A 15,696-nucleotide genomic window follows, 5' to 3' on the forward strand; every position below is an offset into this window, starting at 1 on the left:
TAATCTCGATAAGGTCCAAATTGCTTCTTATTTGTGTTGTCTGATTCCTTTTATTCCCTTAGGATTATAAAAGGGTTTACGCTGCTCAAGAGCACTGGATGCTGCATTTCAGGTTATGCAGCTCTTTGATAAGCTGTGGAAGGGCACAATATTCCCAGATGATTCACACAATCTGATTCTCATTTTGTACCGTGTTCTGATGTAACTCATTGTACCGCAGTGGATTTGCTTGTCAGCTAGTTCAGATTAAGTGAGAAAGTGGGAATTAGGTCCAGAGATTGTCTGGATGTGATTCTACTGTCTTAAGGTTTGTGCAGTAATTTACACCATATAAAGCTTATTTTTTAAGAGCTGCTTTCCAGAGGTGGGTGAGATAAATAATACCCTGCTTACATTTCTCACCTTACCATTTCCCTTGCTGTTTAAGATTCACACTGAATAAGACAAGGCTACAAGTACTCTGAAATAAATGTCCAGTTCTGCACTGGGTCTCTGCATGGAAGCGTGTGTATTTCTCAAGGAGTAGTGCAGTGTGAATGAAAGGTATTTTTCTTTCTGGAATCTCTCATAGCAATCCAAAAATCAGTCCATGCTTAATATAGCCTGTACTTTGGAGGATTTTCAGGTTTTGGTAGACTCTTCTAGCAATTCCTCCTCTGGACTGTTTTTTTGTTGTTGTCCATGTACATATATGCGTACAATACGAAGCATCAATAGAAAAACTATTTACAAAATTGTTATCTCATACAATGAATTTCTTGTGTGATCAAGGGTTGATAATGTGCAGGTAACCTGCCCCTTCCCCCCTAATAATTAAATAACATGAGTGTATTTTAGATCTCTGATTAATAGGTGAATGTTTTGTACCAGCAGGATTTGGCTTACTGTACTGTCTGAGCAGCCTTTGCTTCATTTGAACTGCAGCGTGGTGTTGAGCAGCTCTTAAGATATTTCAGCTGGACAATCCTTTTACCTAGAAATCCTTTCTGAACTGGAAAGAGGCCTGAGATACGTACAGACCAGTGCAGAGATAACCTCACAGCCCTCCTAGTTCTCTCCAGTTCCATACAGCTCGCATTAAGGCAGCCTGGAGGCGTGCACTTGGGAAGTGCAGAAAGAGGGGTTCTGGCCAACTCAGTGCCCTGCTGGTTCTCTGCTGCTGCCCTTTGCAAAGCAGGAGCTGAGCCCCCCTGCATGATCCTGGGCTGCATCTGCTCGCTGCAGGCAGGTGTAGCACGTGGTAGGGAGCAGCTCCGTGCTTAATTGCTCATTTGAGACTGGAAGCCTGTAGGCAACAAGGAATCTGGTTACGGGCCGTCATTAAAGAAACTCATCAAATCTGTGTTTACCCGGTCCTGATGAAAATCTGTTAGAAAAATTGCTAGAACAATTAGGGTTATTCACTGGGTGGTGATCAGCCTGAAAGGTTTGCTTCGAGTCATCGTTCCTGCAGCATTTTCTCATCTCTTAATAGCAATGGAAATACGTGAAGAGATGTGCAAATGAGTTAAAAAATCAAAAACCAAAAAAGAAAAACCAAACCCCACACACGTGCAAGATCTGGTTTGCTCGCATATTGTGCCTATGTGGGGATTTCTTGGGGATCTTAAGAGCTTACCCCTGAAACACGTGATAATTTTTACTTTGAATGATAGACTGAGATAACGTTTTACCTGATAACCCCATTTAAACAATTCCAGTGTTTAAAAAGTAGATAAAATGTGCTTTCATTGTAGTGGTATTTTCTGTAGGGAAAGTCCTCAGACTGTCACTTGTGTAGATGACGTTTAGGTAAAGTTTTTATCTGGGCCTGACACTGCTCTGTAATAGGGAACAAAGTCCAGCCTTTGGCATCCGACACAGGGATTTGGGGCTGCAAAACTTGAAGAACTGGTTGCAAAAGTTAGAAAAAAAAATAAATTAAAAAAAAATAACTTTCCACAATCCACTTGAAAATACTTGGGGTGGCTTTGTGGTTTCAAAGAAATTGTGTTGAAGAGTTTTTTTAGTTCTGTTTTAAATAGCTCTGTATTGTCCACATCACCTCCAAAAATCTTTGTTCCTGACTTAGTCTTCAGAAAAATAGAGGAAGTTGCTCAAGAAATGCCAATAAACAAACAATTAGAGATGATTTTACCAGATTTCTGCAGCTGAAGAAGCTCCTGCATGTCCCCGTGCACCAACGCCACCACAGCTCAGCCAACAGCATGAAACGGGACCTTGCTTGTCCCCGAGCACTGCTCAGATGTGGAACTGCCCCGTGGGAAGGTTTGCTTTGTGAAGGGGAAAGGCAGTCAAAATGCTCTGATGTCAAGTGTTAAAAGTTCACGACTGGCTGCTAAGCACATGCAGCTGTAGATGTTGCCGTATTAATGCCAGTGCCAATAAAGTCAGGCAGTGCTAAGTGCTCTTGAAAATGCCACCCTCCAGGTCTTGGACGTCACAACAGTCACACAGCCCACAAGCAAAGCGAGACTCAGGAAGACAGGGGAAGGAAGGCCCTCTGGTATGGTGAAACCATAAGGTTTGGGAGCTGTGGAAACTGTAAGGAGAAATCCTGTCCCTGAGAGCTGTTAGCCCAGTCAAGAAAAGATGCATTTAATAAACATGGTCCTAAAGATCTTTGATGCACCTGGGTGACCTTCTTTAAGTGGGCTTTAAATGATTTTTATAGTAGGAATAAAGCAAAGAAAAAGGTCTCTGGGATTTACTGAAAAGGAGAATTTTAATAACGGGTAGACATCCCCTTTGTGAGTTAGGACCAGCTCTTAATGTTTTAATACATTTATGAAGGAATTTGGAAAATGGCTACAATCACATTATATAAATATTTAGGAGAGTGCCTGGTGCCATTATTTCCAAGGCTTGGGAAGCCTTTGCACTTTAGCCATTCATTTTTACGGAGGTAAAAGTACTTTTGAGATCTGTTTGAGATAATAGTGTAAGCTTTGCATACATTTTGCAGGGCATTGTAATAACGGCTCCAGACACAAGTCCTTGGGTTTAAAGCTTTTGGCTGAAACTTTTATTGGTAGGAATCAGTGAATAATCATCAGGAGGTAGCTGTTACTTGGAAGCATAAGGATTAGCTGTCCTTTTGTTTTGTCATTGTATGCCTGGCCTGGTTGTTGGTGCTGCAGTGTTATTTTCCTGGTAGATCCTTCCCCTCACTGTTTTCAGAGGGTGCTAGTTACACCTCTGGTGTCCTGCAAGCACTACTGAGCTTTGATATTTGTGCATACAAGTAGTGAGATGAGGATTTACAGTGTAATGACCCAAGGAAAGAGGGTACCAAGGTGAAACTATCTCATTCTCTTCCAAGGTCTTAGCATTTCTCTCATCAAGCTGCTGAAATGACTCCTTTTCTCCCAGGCCACAGCAGAAGAGCTGGTAGGAGAACTGCAGGCTTGGTTTAGGTTCCTCCCTGCTATCCAGCGTAAATCAATCCCCAGCACAAGACCGCCCTTAGTATAGGGATCCTGTAGCCAGGCTTCCCAAATACATTAAATCCTTCTCTTAAGCACTAATAATACTTAATAAAAGTTTTATGAGCAATGTACATTTTAGAGTAAATTTTCATATCCATTTTCATTTTAAAAAGAACATCAAGGAGCAAATGTATTCATGCCAGAACAAAGTAATTTAGTAGAGCCACAAAAACGGCACAGGCCCCCTCTGAAACAGTAAGAGAACATTGATTAGGCAAAGCGACCAACGGGGCTGGGATTCAAGAACTTAATTCAGCATGAAGGACTTGAAAGGGAATAAATTTCCCATGTGCCAACTAAGCATATTCCTCTGCCTGGAGGGGTGAAGAAGTCTGGCTCCGTAACGCGGCCCCACGTATCCTGATGGAGCTCTGCAGCCGCACTGCCCTTGAGGAGGTTCCTTCTCAGGCCCTTAGAGCTTTCCTTAGGCCCAGTGTTGGGTGGTGGTGGCATAGAGGGGAGCACCCGGGGTATCAGGGAGCAAACGGAGCTGAGAATGTCAGAACCAAGTCTTTGGATGGGATTAATTTGTCAAAACTCTGGCATCTCAGCTGGCAGTTTTGGTTGATCCCTGTCTTTCACTGAGTGGGTACTGGGGTGTGGAATTGAAAACACCATCTCCTCTGAGGCATTGCAGAGACTCCCTATCTGCTGAAAATACAAGAATACAGATGTCCTTTTAGGTCAGTCCATTGTCACAGGAGAGTTGGAACCTGAATTTATCGTGGTGAATGGAAATTAAAAAAAAAAAAAGTCACAACAAAGAAGGTATTCAACAGAAACCAGCCACTCTCCTGAGATGTTTTCTCTCCACTTGAACTTGCTAAATAGTGTAATCACTCGGAAATTTTTGATGTATTTTTCAAGGATCTTTATAAACAGGACCTGTTCCAAAATACCACATGAGTTAAGACTTCTAATGTCTAAAAGAAGAGGTCATTATCAAGTCACTTGTGCGGGTGTGCACATGTGTTCAAGAGAAACCACGGCCTAATGGAAAATAACAAACTCTTCACACTGCTTCTGTTTCCTTAGGGGGTTAAACAACAGCATTAAATAATGGTGTGAACGCTGTCATTCTAACAGAGGTGCCTTTGTCTCTTGCAGGAACCTTCTTTATGTCTATCCTCAGAGCCTTAACTTCGCCAACCGCCAAGGATCTGCCAGGAATATCACTGTCAAAGTCCAGTTCATGTATGGAGAGGACCCCAGCAATGCTATGCCGGTGAGGGGAGAGCTTTGTGCTCAGTGTGAGTGCTGCGTCCTGACAAGACAGGATGCACATTACAGCCATAAAATCCCTGTGTTAAAGAAACCTCACTGAAATACATTTCAAAACACAAAGTTCCAGGAAGCACGCAATCAGAACATCTCAAGGTGTTTATAGAGGGCATTTTTATGGAGTATGCAAAATAACAATGTAGTAGTATTTTAACCCAAGAAGTTGGCAGCAGACACCCTGTGCTTGGAGTAGTGTTTGCTTCCATGCCTAAGAAATGAAGGGTGATAGTTATACTTGTGTTCGGTGCCAGAAGTGATCAGCACTTGGTGAAGGTTTAGGTGTGAGGTGCCTCCCCCTTAGGCTGTACTTGTACAGCTGTTGTGAAACTGCCCTTCCTTGTAGTGTGGTTTGAGACTTTGTGCAGAAAATCCCCTATTTGTTGTTACACACTTGTTAATTTCCTCTGTTCTCCTTAGTTTGCCTCATCTGAGCTCTGTTGTCCTGATTCTCCTGATGTTCTCCCCCTTCCCTCCTTTCCTCTAATTTCTCCTGAATTCATGATCTCCCTGATTTTTGCCCTTTTGCATCTGCTAAATAGCGGGGAAAATCTCTCATTGGCTCTGGCTGGCGATGGTTACATGCATCAGTTCTTCAGCTGTATCTGTGTGCATGTGCAAATGGGATTATTAAGATTGTAAACTCCTCGGTGACTGGGTAAAATGTTGCATAGAAGTGAAGGGGCACGTACCAAGTAGTTGCAACCGCACAGAGCTGCACAGCCCCATTAATAGAGCTGTAAATAGGATTGTGGAACAGCTTCTTGGCACGGTTTTATGGGGGATTTCTGTTGATTTTTTTCTTTTTTACAGGTCATCTTTGGCAAATCTAGCTGTCCTGAATTTTCCAAAGAAGCTTACACAGCTGTAGTCTATCACAACAGGTAAAACATACGGCAGTATGTAAACAGACGTGGCTCCCAATGGGTATAGCATGGTTCCACCCAAAAGAAGTTTTACCACTGTGAATCTGTCTCACTGTTATTTATGGAGCAGTGACTGTCTGCATAGCACTTACAGCAACACCTGCAGTGTCAGTTGATGTCATTAGAGCTTTGCAGCGACGAGGAGACTGAATCTTTGTGTGCTCTGGTACAAATCAAAAGCATCGTGTCAGAGGCCCTGATCCTGAGCACTTAGCTCAAGTCAGCAGATGCTTTATATAGAAGCTTCAAGTTAGGCATGATGATTTGTGTTATAAACTCTTGTTAGCATGTGCTTTATTATTGTGTTGAGCAATTAGGTACTTAGAGCCTTTTAGGCTATAGTTACAAATTGGAAATACTTGGTCTTGAAAACAGCATCACAGCAGCTCAGGTAAGGAGTGTCAAGTCTGGCCTTACCATGCTGCCTGTCTTTGTGGTTGTACCAGGGAGAAAATCCTCTCCTTCAGACTGGGTACGGTGGCAATCTCCACCCTGTGACAAGAGTTCATTGCTCATGGGGAGCAGTGCAGTTCAGAATCCTTGTGTGAGGGGAGGGGACATGGGGAACTGCAGTGCAGCAACCACCAGGCTGCTGCTTGCATATTTTATGCACTGGAAATGCACACTGGAAGTTTTTCCAGTCCTTGGTAATCAGAAAGTGAAGCTTTTATTCTCTTTGGGTAGTCCATAAAACTCTTTCCTTCCAGATACTTAAAAGATCTCAAGCATGAGATAGTAAACCACACTGCTTATATTGATGACTCAGTTGAGTGTCTGGTCTCTGCACAGGTCGCCTGATTTTCATGAGGAAATCAAGATTAAGCTTCCTGCCACTTTAACCGATCACCACCATCTGCTTTTTACTTTCTACCATGTCAGCTGCCAACAAAAGCAAAACACTCCCCTAGAGACTCCAGTTGGATACACCGTGAGTGTCTTTCAATCTATTTTTCAGCTCAGGATACATCCATAATGCATTTATTTGCATTTTGTTTAGCATCATTGTCGATGTATATACTATTTTAGAGTTTGAGATAGTCAAGCCTGCAAAGTTCAAGAAAGCCTGAAGAATTTTGTGGTTTTTATTATTTTTTAATTCCTTTTCTTTAAAGTGGATACCGATGCTTCAAAATGGACGGTTAAAGACTGGTCAGTTCTGCTTACCTGTTTCATTGGAAAAACCACCCCAGGCTTATTCAGTGCTTTCTCCAGAGGTGAGTTGTTCTTTGTGTTGAAAATCAGGAGGAGAATTCTTCTGTCAAAAAAGTGAGAGGATATATGCGTACCTATATGTTTATGTGTGCATGTGTATTTTTAACTCTTATTTCTTAAGTGCCAAGTTTAGACAGATGTGTGTCTTTATGCATGGTATCAACTGGTAACAACACAACAAGATCATGGTGTATGATCTGACAGTAAAATGAAAAGAAATGGCAATTTTAATGAGAATTACTGTAGCTTTGCTTTCTGTCACATCCCCATTCATCTTTGTGCTAACCTGCAGGTTCCACTTCCCGGAATGAAGTGGGTGGATAATCACAAAGGAGTTTTCAATGTAGAGGTTGTTGCTGTATCATCCGTCCATACTCAGGTACGTTTGTGCTGTAATTAGTTATTGGAATATGAAGAGCCTGGTAATCTTTTGACAGTTGAAATACTGTCAAAGTTGATACTATGAAGGGTACAGTAATTACTTGTAGTGAAATTGCGATCTCATTTTCAGTTCTGAGCCAGCAGACCTGTTTTTCCACATTCTGCTGTGAGTATATTTGAGAAGTTCTGCTGAAAAACATGAGTAGTTTGGCCTTTATTCACAAGGGTTGAATGGCCAACACTGTTTTCAGACCTCAGACTGTTGTTTTTTATTACAACAGATCTAACATGCACTCTAGGCATACGTTTTCTTGTTTTGCCTTTTCCCCTCTGCCTCTTTTGTTTCTCTGTGTATTTTTTGTCTGTCTTTCTTTGATCCAAAATGAAAGATGGCAATCGTTTTGACTAATCATTTCAGCTTTTAGTTTATTAATTCCTCATACTTCATTTTGATGTTTTTTTTTGTGTATTTTATTTGTGCTGTAATTAGTACCATAGCTTTAGTGCATTTTTGTCTGTTTTTCTAAATTCTTAGAAATGCAGTCTGTGGGTTTTCTAGTTTTGCCCTGACCATTTCTGAACATTGGTTGATTTTAGTTGAATAAGATCTCAGATGTTGTATTTCTGCTAATTTTGTGAGATTAAATAGTTAGATAGAAGACAGTGAAAGACATAGAGATAATCCACCCACGAGCCACGAGTCCACAGAAAGCAGTGTTCCTTTGGAAGCTTCTTGCTGATTATTATTTTTTGCTTATGTGTAGGACCCTTATCTTGACAAGTTCTTTGCACTTGTCCATGCTCTGGATGAGCACATGTTCCCTGTGCGAATAGGAGACATGAGAATTATGGAAAACAACTTGGAAAATGAACTGAAGAGCAGCATTTCAGCTTTAAATTCCTCTCAACTGGAGCCGGTAGTGCGATTTCTTCATCTCCTGCTTGACAAACTGATTCTTCTGGTAGTAAGACCTCCTGTCATTGCAGGCCAAATAGGTATTTTATTTAAGTTTTATAGAGAATTACATAGCTGAGAGTTTGACACTTCCAATTTTATCATATTTATGTAGAAATAAAGAAGTCAATTTTTATGCTTTATTTTAGTGCCACTAATATACCATGTATCTTCAAAATAAAACGTGCTGGCATCCAGATCAGTGGTGACATACACAGGAGCAATATTTAATGCAGAGGTTTTCAAGAATGGCTAGTAATTTGGTGTCCAAGTTGAGGTACCAGAAAGGAGCCTGACTTTTGTAGATTGGATGCCCAGCACTTTCTTAGCATTGGAGCCTGTTAGGGTGTCTCCATACTGACATTCAGAAATTAAGCCTTTCAACCTCACTAGTCACCTTGGAAAACCTTGAAGTAGGTAAGTTACGAAGATATAGATGCTGTATGTTCCTGTAGCTGTTGTGGATCTGATGCAGCCAGTATGAACAATCCTTTCTTTTGCTCCCTGTTATGGGCTATGCCTAAATGGCATAACTGAGCATTTAACGAAACTTAAATTCTTGTTATTTAAAATGGTAATTGGGATTTTTAACAGGAAACTGGAGTTTAGACATGATGGAGTATAGGTAACTGACACTACTATGAAAATAGCAGTCATTTATTTTAGAAAGGTTATCTTCCTCCCTTAGAAAGGAGGAAGAGTTTTGCTTGAATTTTTATTTTTTATTTTAAAGCTCTTTCACTTTTTAAGTGTTTTGGTTTGGTTTAATTTATCTATATGGAGGATTGAAGACATTAGTGTCTAGCTTTGAAAAAAACTAAGATTTACAGTCTCAAGCTGCAATCTGCTTCATCCCTAATTTGCTTTAAATATCTAGCCAGGTCCGTGTGTGGTTTTCTGTGCTCATTTTTAGTACAGAATTCTTTTTTGAGAACAGAATGAAATTGTTCTTTTTCTTTCCTCAAGTTTTCCTCTTATTTCTTTGGAGGAAATAGTTGACTGAGAAGACTTATGATAAATATCCAACAGGTGTTATTCATCAGTTAAACAAGGACCTTGTTACCATTGAAGTTTCTGGCCAAAATTGGGCTAATTCCAGGAATCGGACCTATATTCATTAAATGTTATTAAAATGAATGGAAAATTATCACTGCCACACCTGTCTTCTTCTTAAGCTGTTTATTAGATCTACTTCAAATACCAGCTTCATTTTTTCTTGAGAGATGCTTGCTATGCTCTAGCAAGCTTCACCATTTATCCTTTAGAAGGTGGATGAAGTACATATTCAGGATTTGATTGTGCCTATTGTTGAAATCTAAACTGAACTTCTTTCTTACTACTTTCAGTTAACCTGGGCCAAGCATCTTTTGAAGCAATGGCATCGATCATAAACAGACTTCACAAGAACTTGGATGGAAACCAGGACCAGCATGGCAGAAACAGCCTTCTTGCTTCCTATATTTATTATGTTTTCCGCCTACCAAATACCTATCCCAACTCACCATCACCAGGTAGCTCTTTTTTCATTTTATTAGACGTCACAATTTGTTAAAAGCAAGCAGAAAGTGCTTGCTGGCAGGTGCTCTGAACTCCAATTGCATGGCTGGTTCCCTGCCAAGCCTTTTTATTAACTTTATGGTGCAGTGTTGCCATTTAGAAGATGAGTTTAATTGCAGTTAGCCATGTCAGAGATTTAACTATTTGATGGTGTTGAGTGTCACTCATGAAGGAGCACAAGGTGAAATTATGGCAAAATACTTCTGTTTTTTTTAGGAATTAGGGATGTTTTTTGTAGAATCATAGAACTATAGAATCGCAGAACGGCTTGGGTTGGAAGGGACCTTAAAGATCGTCCATTTCCAACCTCCTGCCATGAACAGGATGTTACCCACTAGATCAGGTTGGCCAAGGCCTCATCCAGCCTGGCCTTGAACACCTCCAGGGATGGGGCATCCACAGCTTCTCTGGGTAACCTGTTCCATTGCCTTATTGCCCTCTGAGTGAAGAATTTCCTCCCAACATCTCATCTAAATCTCTGCTTTTTTAGTTTAAAGCCGTTTTCCCTTGTCCTGTCATTGTCTGCCTAAGTAAAAAAGTTATCCTTCATCATTTTTATAAACCCCATTTAAATATTGTTTTCTGTGGCAAGTACATGGATGTGGTACATTCTGGCCTGTTTTGCTTCCCAGTCTCCTTCCTTAGTGCTTCTGGACTTGTATCCCATTCCAGCAAAAGTAGACACGCTAACAGTGGCATCTAAAATACTTGAAAACAGGTGTCTGAGTGCAGGAGGGAAACAAGCTAGTTCCACCTCTGCTGAGAACAAGGGAGAAATCTGTGTGGGTGGAGAGACGGTGTGAATGAAAGGCCAGAAACCAGGCTTTGGAAGGACTCTTGTTCCCAGCATTTGCTTCTCGCCTGCAGTGGAAGATGTCTGAGGAGGGCTGGAAAAGCTACGTGCTTAAAACTGTGCCCCAGTGGTTCTTCAGTGGTTTTTAGTCTTTAGTCTGGCTAAAGACATACCTCACACTGGCTGCCTAAAGCCACTGCGATCTTCCTGCTTGCCACAGATCAGTGAATACAATAGGATTTTAATCCCATCACCCTGGTGCTTACCGTGGAGCACCAGGCAGGGGAAGCACGGGGAAGATTTCCTGATGGGCCAGACCTACTGCTTATACACAGGTTTAGCTGTAACAGGCTGGTGTAAAGCTTACACCAAGGCTGCTGGTGTAACAGGATGTTCTTTTTTACAACACCGTAGGTCCTGGTGGCCTAGGGGGATCAGTGCACTATGCCACCATGGCTCGATCTGCTGTACGGCCGGCCAGCCTCAACCTGAACCGCTCACGGAGCCTCAGCAACAGCAACCCAGACATATCTGGGACCCCCACCTCGCCTGATGATGAAGTTCGCTCCATCATTGGCAGTAAGGTATGAATGCACTGCTGCGGGTTTTAGGGGGCCTTCAGCATCTTTTATTAAGTATCTAAAGAAATAACGGGGAAGTTTTGATGTGTTTTCCTATGAAAAAGACAAAAAAGCCTTCTCAGGCTCTTTCTGGTGGTTGCTGGTAGCATACCTGACACTCCACTCCCTAAAAATTGTTGCTGATCTCTCTGACATTATAGACATCCTGCCAGTGTTAGTTCCACAAGCATGGTAGTCAGGCCAAGAGTCCTTCTGGACTTGCCTCTCCAAGACTAGTAAGAACAGAAAGGTTTTACTACCTCAGTTTTCATGTGGCCAGCACCTGTATCCTCTGACCAGTTGTAATGTCTCCCCAAACTTTGCATCCCCTACTTTGCCACTCTTTGACCCTTCTTACCTCCCAAACCCAAATTCTCTTCCCCTCTGTGTTCAGCACTAACGGCTGCTCAAATGCTTTCTGTACTTACCTATGTCCGGAGCAGGTACCTTGCACACAGCAGGAATATTTCATGGCCAGAGATATTTTGGATGGTTAGTAATTGAGCCATAGTCTGGCCAGCTGAGCTGCAGAGTGAATTTATGGTGTGCTAACCTGAGCACCCACGATGACTCCCCACACCTTTAGTACTTGCTAAAAGTGGCTTTCCAGTGAATGGTGGCAAATGAATGCAGAGCATCTGGTGTGGTCTTACTCCAGGTGTTAGGTTCTCAGGGTGTATATACACGTGTTTATGGCATGTTTGGGCCTAGATTCATACTGCTCAGCCTCAGGTACGTTGTCTGTTTTGGAAGTGTGGTTGTCCCTTGTAGTCAACAGAGAGAAAAAAGCTCCTTGACAGACAATTTATATCACACAAGATAGGAATCACATGCAGAAGTGCCTGTCCCCCTCTGGTGACTTCGATTATTTAGGGCTGCTACAGTCCCAGATTGAGCACTTCAGTTTTCACCTAACATAGGTGGTATGAGCCCGGCCAAGCCTGAGAGAAGTGTCTTAGTTCAGTTTGGGTTCTTTTCTTCATCTCTAAGCTGTGACAATTTACCCAAGATGAGACACTTTCCCACTTGCGTTCCTTGACTCTTTCCAGTATAGATGAATTTCTGAGCCCTTTCAGAGAGCTATTACGTTTGATCCTGTGGCAAAATCAGTGAAGGTTTTTTAATAACGCCATCAACCCAACCAGGCAGGCTTGACACCAGACCTGGGTTTTATAAAAACAAGAAAAACAGCATGAGAAAGAGACTGCTAATTTTAAATGAATAATGATGTGATTTCCTGACCAAATAGGAGGCTGAAGAAGTGTGGGTAGGCAAACCATTATTTCTTACATCAAAGTTTGGACTGAAAGTCTTAAAATATTTTAAAGACCACTTCAGTATCTTGCTAATTAAACAACTGTGACCTTTTGTGAAATGCCATAGGCACTAATGTGCATATGGAATTTACACAGGGTATCAGAAGCTTAATATGTGCTGGCTTAGTGAATAATGTCACAGTACAAAATTAAGAGAGATTTTCTTCTAGAGGTAGTCCAGGCTTTAAAAATACTAATGTGTCCATAATTGCTAATGGGGAAAGTTTTCGTCAGGATAGCCAGATAGTATCAGAAATTAAGCTCGGTCTGACTTATACAAAATTTTGGTTAAATGTAATTATTTCTGTTAATGTCAATAAAAACATGAGATACTTCTTGAGGTGCTGAAAAGTGTATAAGGGTGCAAAAATTCCTATTCTGTTTTTCCAAGCAATGATTTAAGTACCTATATCCAAATTAGGAACTTGCACTTCAAAATGAATCTATGTGGGAGTCTTTCTGCTTTTAGAAAGGACAAAAAACGTTTGATAGAAGTTTTTGGAGTCCGGTCTTGTGTTGTTTTTTACTGAAATACAAGGTATTTGATAGTTTTGGTAAACTTGCTGTAAATCTCACTCACATCGGCATAATACTTAATTGGGAAAATTCAAATAGTCATCCCCTTTACAGGATTTAGAAGATTTTGGTGTATTTGCATAATAGAGGAGGTTTAGGTTTAGGCGTAATAGGTTTAGGTCTTGTCACTTATTTTGCCTTCATTTGTGAATTGAAGCCATGTAAATTTTATTCCCTACTAAAGTGAATTTATTGAGTGTCTAAGAAGACCTATGATGAGATTTTATGCTTAGAGAGTTCCTGAAATGTTGGGGATGTGCTGGTAAGAAACAAAAGATTGTGGAGTTCCATTGCTCTGATAGTGGATTTCACAGATGTGTGTTATGTACTTGCACAGATCCAGCTGCAGGTGTAACCCCAGAAATAGGACAGAATTTAACAGGAGTTTGGGGCTCTTTGCCAAGCAAAAAGAAGGCCTTGTACTCTCTTATTTTCCAGAGAGGGAAGAAATTGGAGGGGGATCTTTCAGACATTTACAAAATCTGCTTCTGTAACCATTGTATGTGGCTATTCTCAGAACCAACAGGATGTTGTGATTAGAAAACGTGAATAGAAATTAAAAGGCATTAGCAGAATTAGACCTGGTTTGACAAAACAAGAGCTTAGTTCAATGTTTTGCAAAATTTTTTTACTTTAATTCATGGTGAGCAAAATAAAGCATGTCTGTGGGTCTGAGCAGGACAGAGAGGTTTGATTTCTCTCTTCCAGTAAGTAGTTGAGATTAAAACACTCTCCTTCTGTGTGTTCAGTACATTTCTATCTGGAACCTTAAGCAAAATTACAGCATTGCTGTAATTCACATAGTGGATAGCTCAGTGTATTAATGATTTTAATCCCAGGCCCAGTCTTTGGGGTGATTTGTCTGTGTGACAACAGTTAAGCATGATGGACTTTGCAGCTGGTAATCTCTGCGAAGAAGTGGGCTGCATCTTTGCTTCATATATTGGGAAAAGGCCTAGGCTGGCACAGAAAGTAGGATAAAAGCTCTCTCAGATGAGGGTTGAAAACAATCTGTGGAATTTTTAAGGAATGGCTATGGCATTGCACAGCTGCCTCTGATAGAGCTGGATCCTGAGACCCGGGTACATCCGCTGTATCCCACTGAATGGTCTTGACTGGAGAGTAGCCTGGTGTCAAACACTAATTTAATTCTCAGTTTCCTTCTTTCTGAGTGTCTTGAGAGGAAGGAGCCACAGTAATTTTGCACACATGGCAACACTGCACGAGTAGAATTTGGAGTACAAACGAGATCAAGCTTTAAAAAAAAAAAAAAAAAAGATTTTTCAAATATTTTGTTCGGTGAAGCAGGTTGGTTCCAGAAAAGGTATGTAAGGTATCCTCTTTCCTCTGTCTGCCCCAGTGCCCAGAGAAAATGGCCAAATGTCCATGTGAAATCTTGTTCACAGGGTTGCTCTACAAACACTGCAGGATTTTTAGTCCATGAATAGGAAACCCTGTGAGAGCTGGCAGTGTTTTCAAAGTTTCTCAGTATTTTCATAGACTTTGTAGAGCTTATAATGTGTGGGCTAGCAAGTAGTCTACCTTAAAAAAAGATCTGAGAAAAATCTGAGAAATCTGGACAGTTTTTTAATGTCAACAATTCCAGATAGGACAGGCTGGGCCAGAGCTGTTGGCAGTATTAATGTGTGGTGAATGTGTGATGAGACAAAAATAATCCTCTGGACTAAAATGTCTCAAGAAATTCCTGAGAATTCAAGCAATGTTAACAATTCTAATTGGTGATATGTTTGCAATGTACCCAGTTTGATTGCTTTTAAGGACTACAATTTGACTACTGTATGGCATGCAACATGTAATATTTCTTTCCTTTCCCAACTGCTTTCTATTACATGCTCAGGGTTTAGACCGCTCCAATTCCTGGGTAAACACTGGTGGTCCAAAAGCAGCCCCATGGGGATCCAACCCCAGCCCAAGTGCAGAGTCAACACAGGTGGTGTCTTCAGTAGAGGTTTTTCTGGCTTTGTTTTCCCTGATGTTTCCCTGTAGAATATCTTCTTTTCAGTATATACTCTGAATTTGGTGGTTTGCTTTTTTTTTCTTCTTTTTTTTTTTATATTCCTTGAAAACTTCTTTGTGAGTTTTGTTTTATGAATTAGCATCTTCTCCCCCACCACCTCACTACACTGCATGAAAATCCTCAAAACGCGTGATTGTGTCCCCTCCTTTCATTTCAGTGGTTGCTGGTCTGTGAAATGTAAATGCTGTGACTGCTTTTCTTTTCTTTTTACCTTCTCTGTTTCTCGTTAACATTAGTTTCAGCTTCAGATGGAGCACATTTCTAAATGGGAACATCAATCACAGCTTCATAGTTTTGTCCATGTTTGCCATTCCTCTCAACGTTGTGAACCATCTTCCCATTTTCATCAAGCATTTAGTGTTCATAGTCACCTAGTCATGACTGTTTGAGTGGAATATTGTTAAACAAAAATTGATACACATGTGAAATTCTCTCTTGAAAGATGTAAATTTAAGTGCTGGAACCAGTGACTTGCTAGGTCGAATTTTATCTGTTCTGTGTTGCAAAGTATGAAAACTTTATAGCAGCTTCAGTCCAAAGACTTTAACTTATTCAG

General features: G+C 40.9%; 1 protein-coding gene across 9 annotated transcripts in view; it reads left to right on the forward strand.

The window, feature by feature from the left end:
• The window catches only part of DOCK7 (dedicator of cytokinesis 7), a gene marked incomplete at its 3' end in the record, with an annotated part of 97,705 nt that overhangs the window by 48,731 nt on the left and 33,278 nt on the right, over window positions 1-15,696 (forward strand). For all 9 annotated transcript variants that reach the window (XM_084290990.1, XM_084290993.1, XM_084290994.1 and 6 more), the window contains exons 15-22: window positions 4,596-4,713; window positions 5,580-5,650; window positions 6,482-6,620; window positions 6,805-6,906; window positions 7,197-7,283; window positions 8,050-8,281; window positions 9,587-9,751; window positions 11,005-11,174. In XM_084290990.1, the coding sequence (XP_084147116.1) occupies window positions 4,596-4,713; window positions 5,580-5,650; window positions 6,482-6,620; window positions 6,805-6,906; window positions 7,197-7,283; window positions 8,050-8,281; window positions 9,587-9,751; window positions 11,005-11,174 (1,084 nt within the window). The remainder of the gene's footprint in view (window positions 1-4,595; window positions 4,714-5,579; window positions 5,651-6,481; window positions 6,621-6,804; window positions 6,907-7,196; window positions 7,284-8,049; window positions 8,282-9,586; window positions 9,752-11,004; window positions 11,175-15,696) is intronic.

Source organism: Netta rufina, assembly GCF_964035555.1.
Source record: "Netta rufina genome assembly, chromosome: 8".
Taxonomy (NCBI): Eukaryota; Metazoa; Chordata; class Aves; order Anseriformes; family Anatidae; genus Netta; species Netta rufina.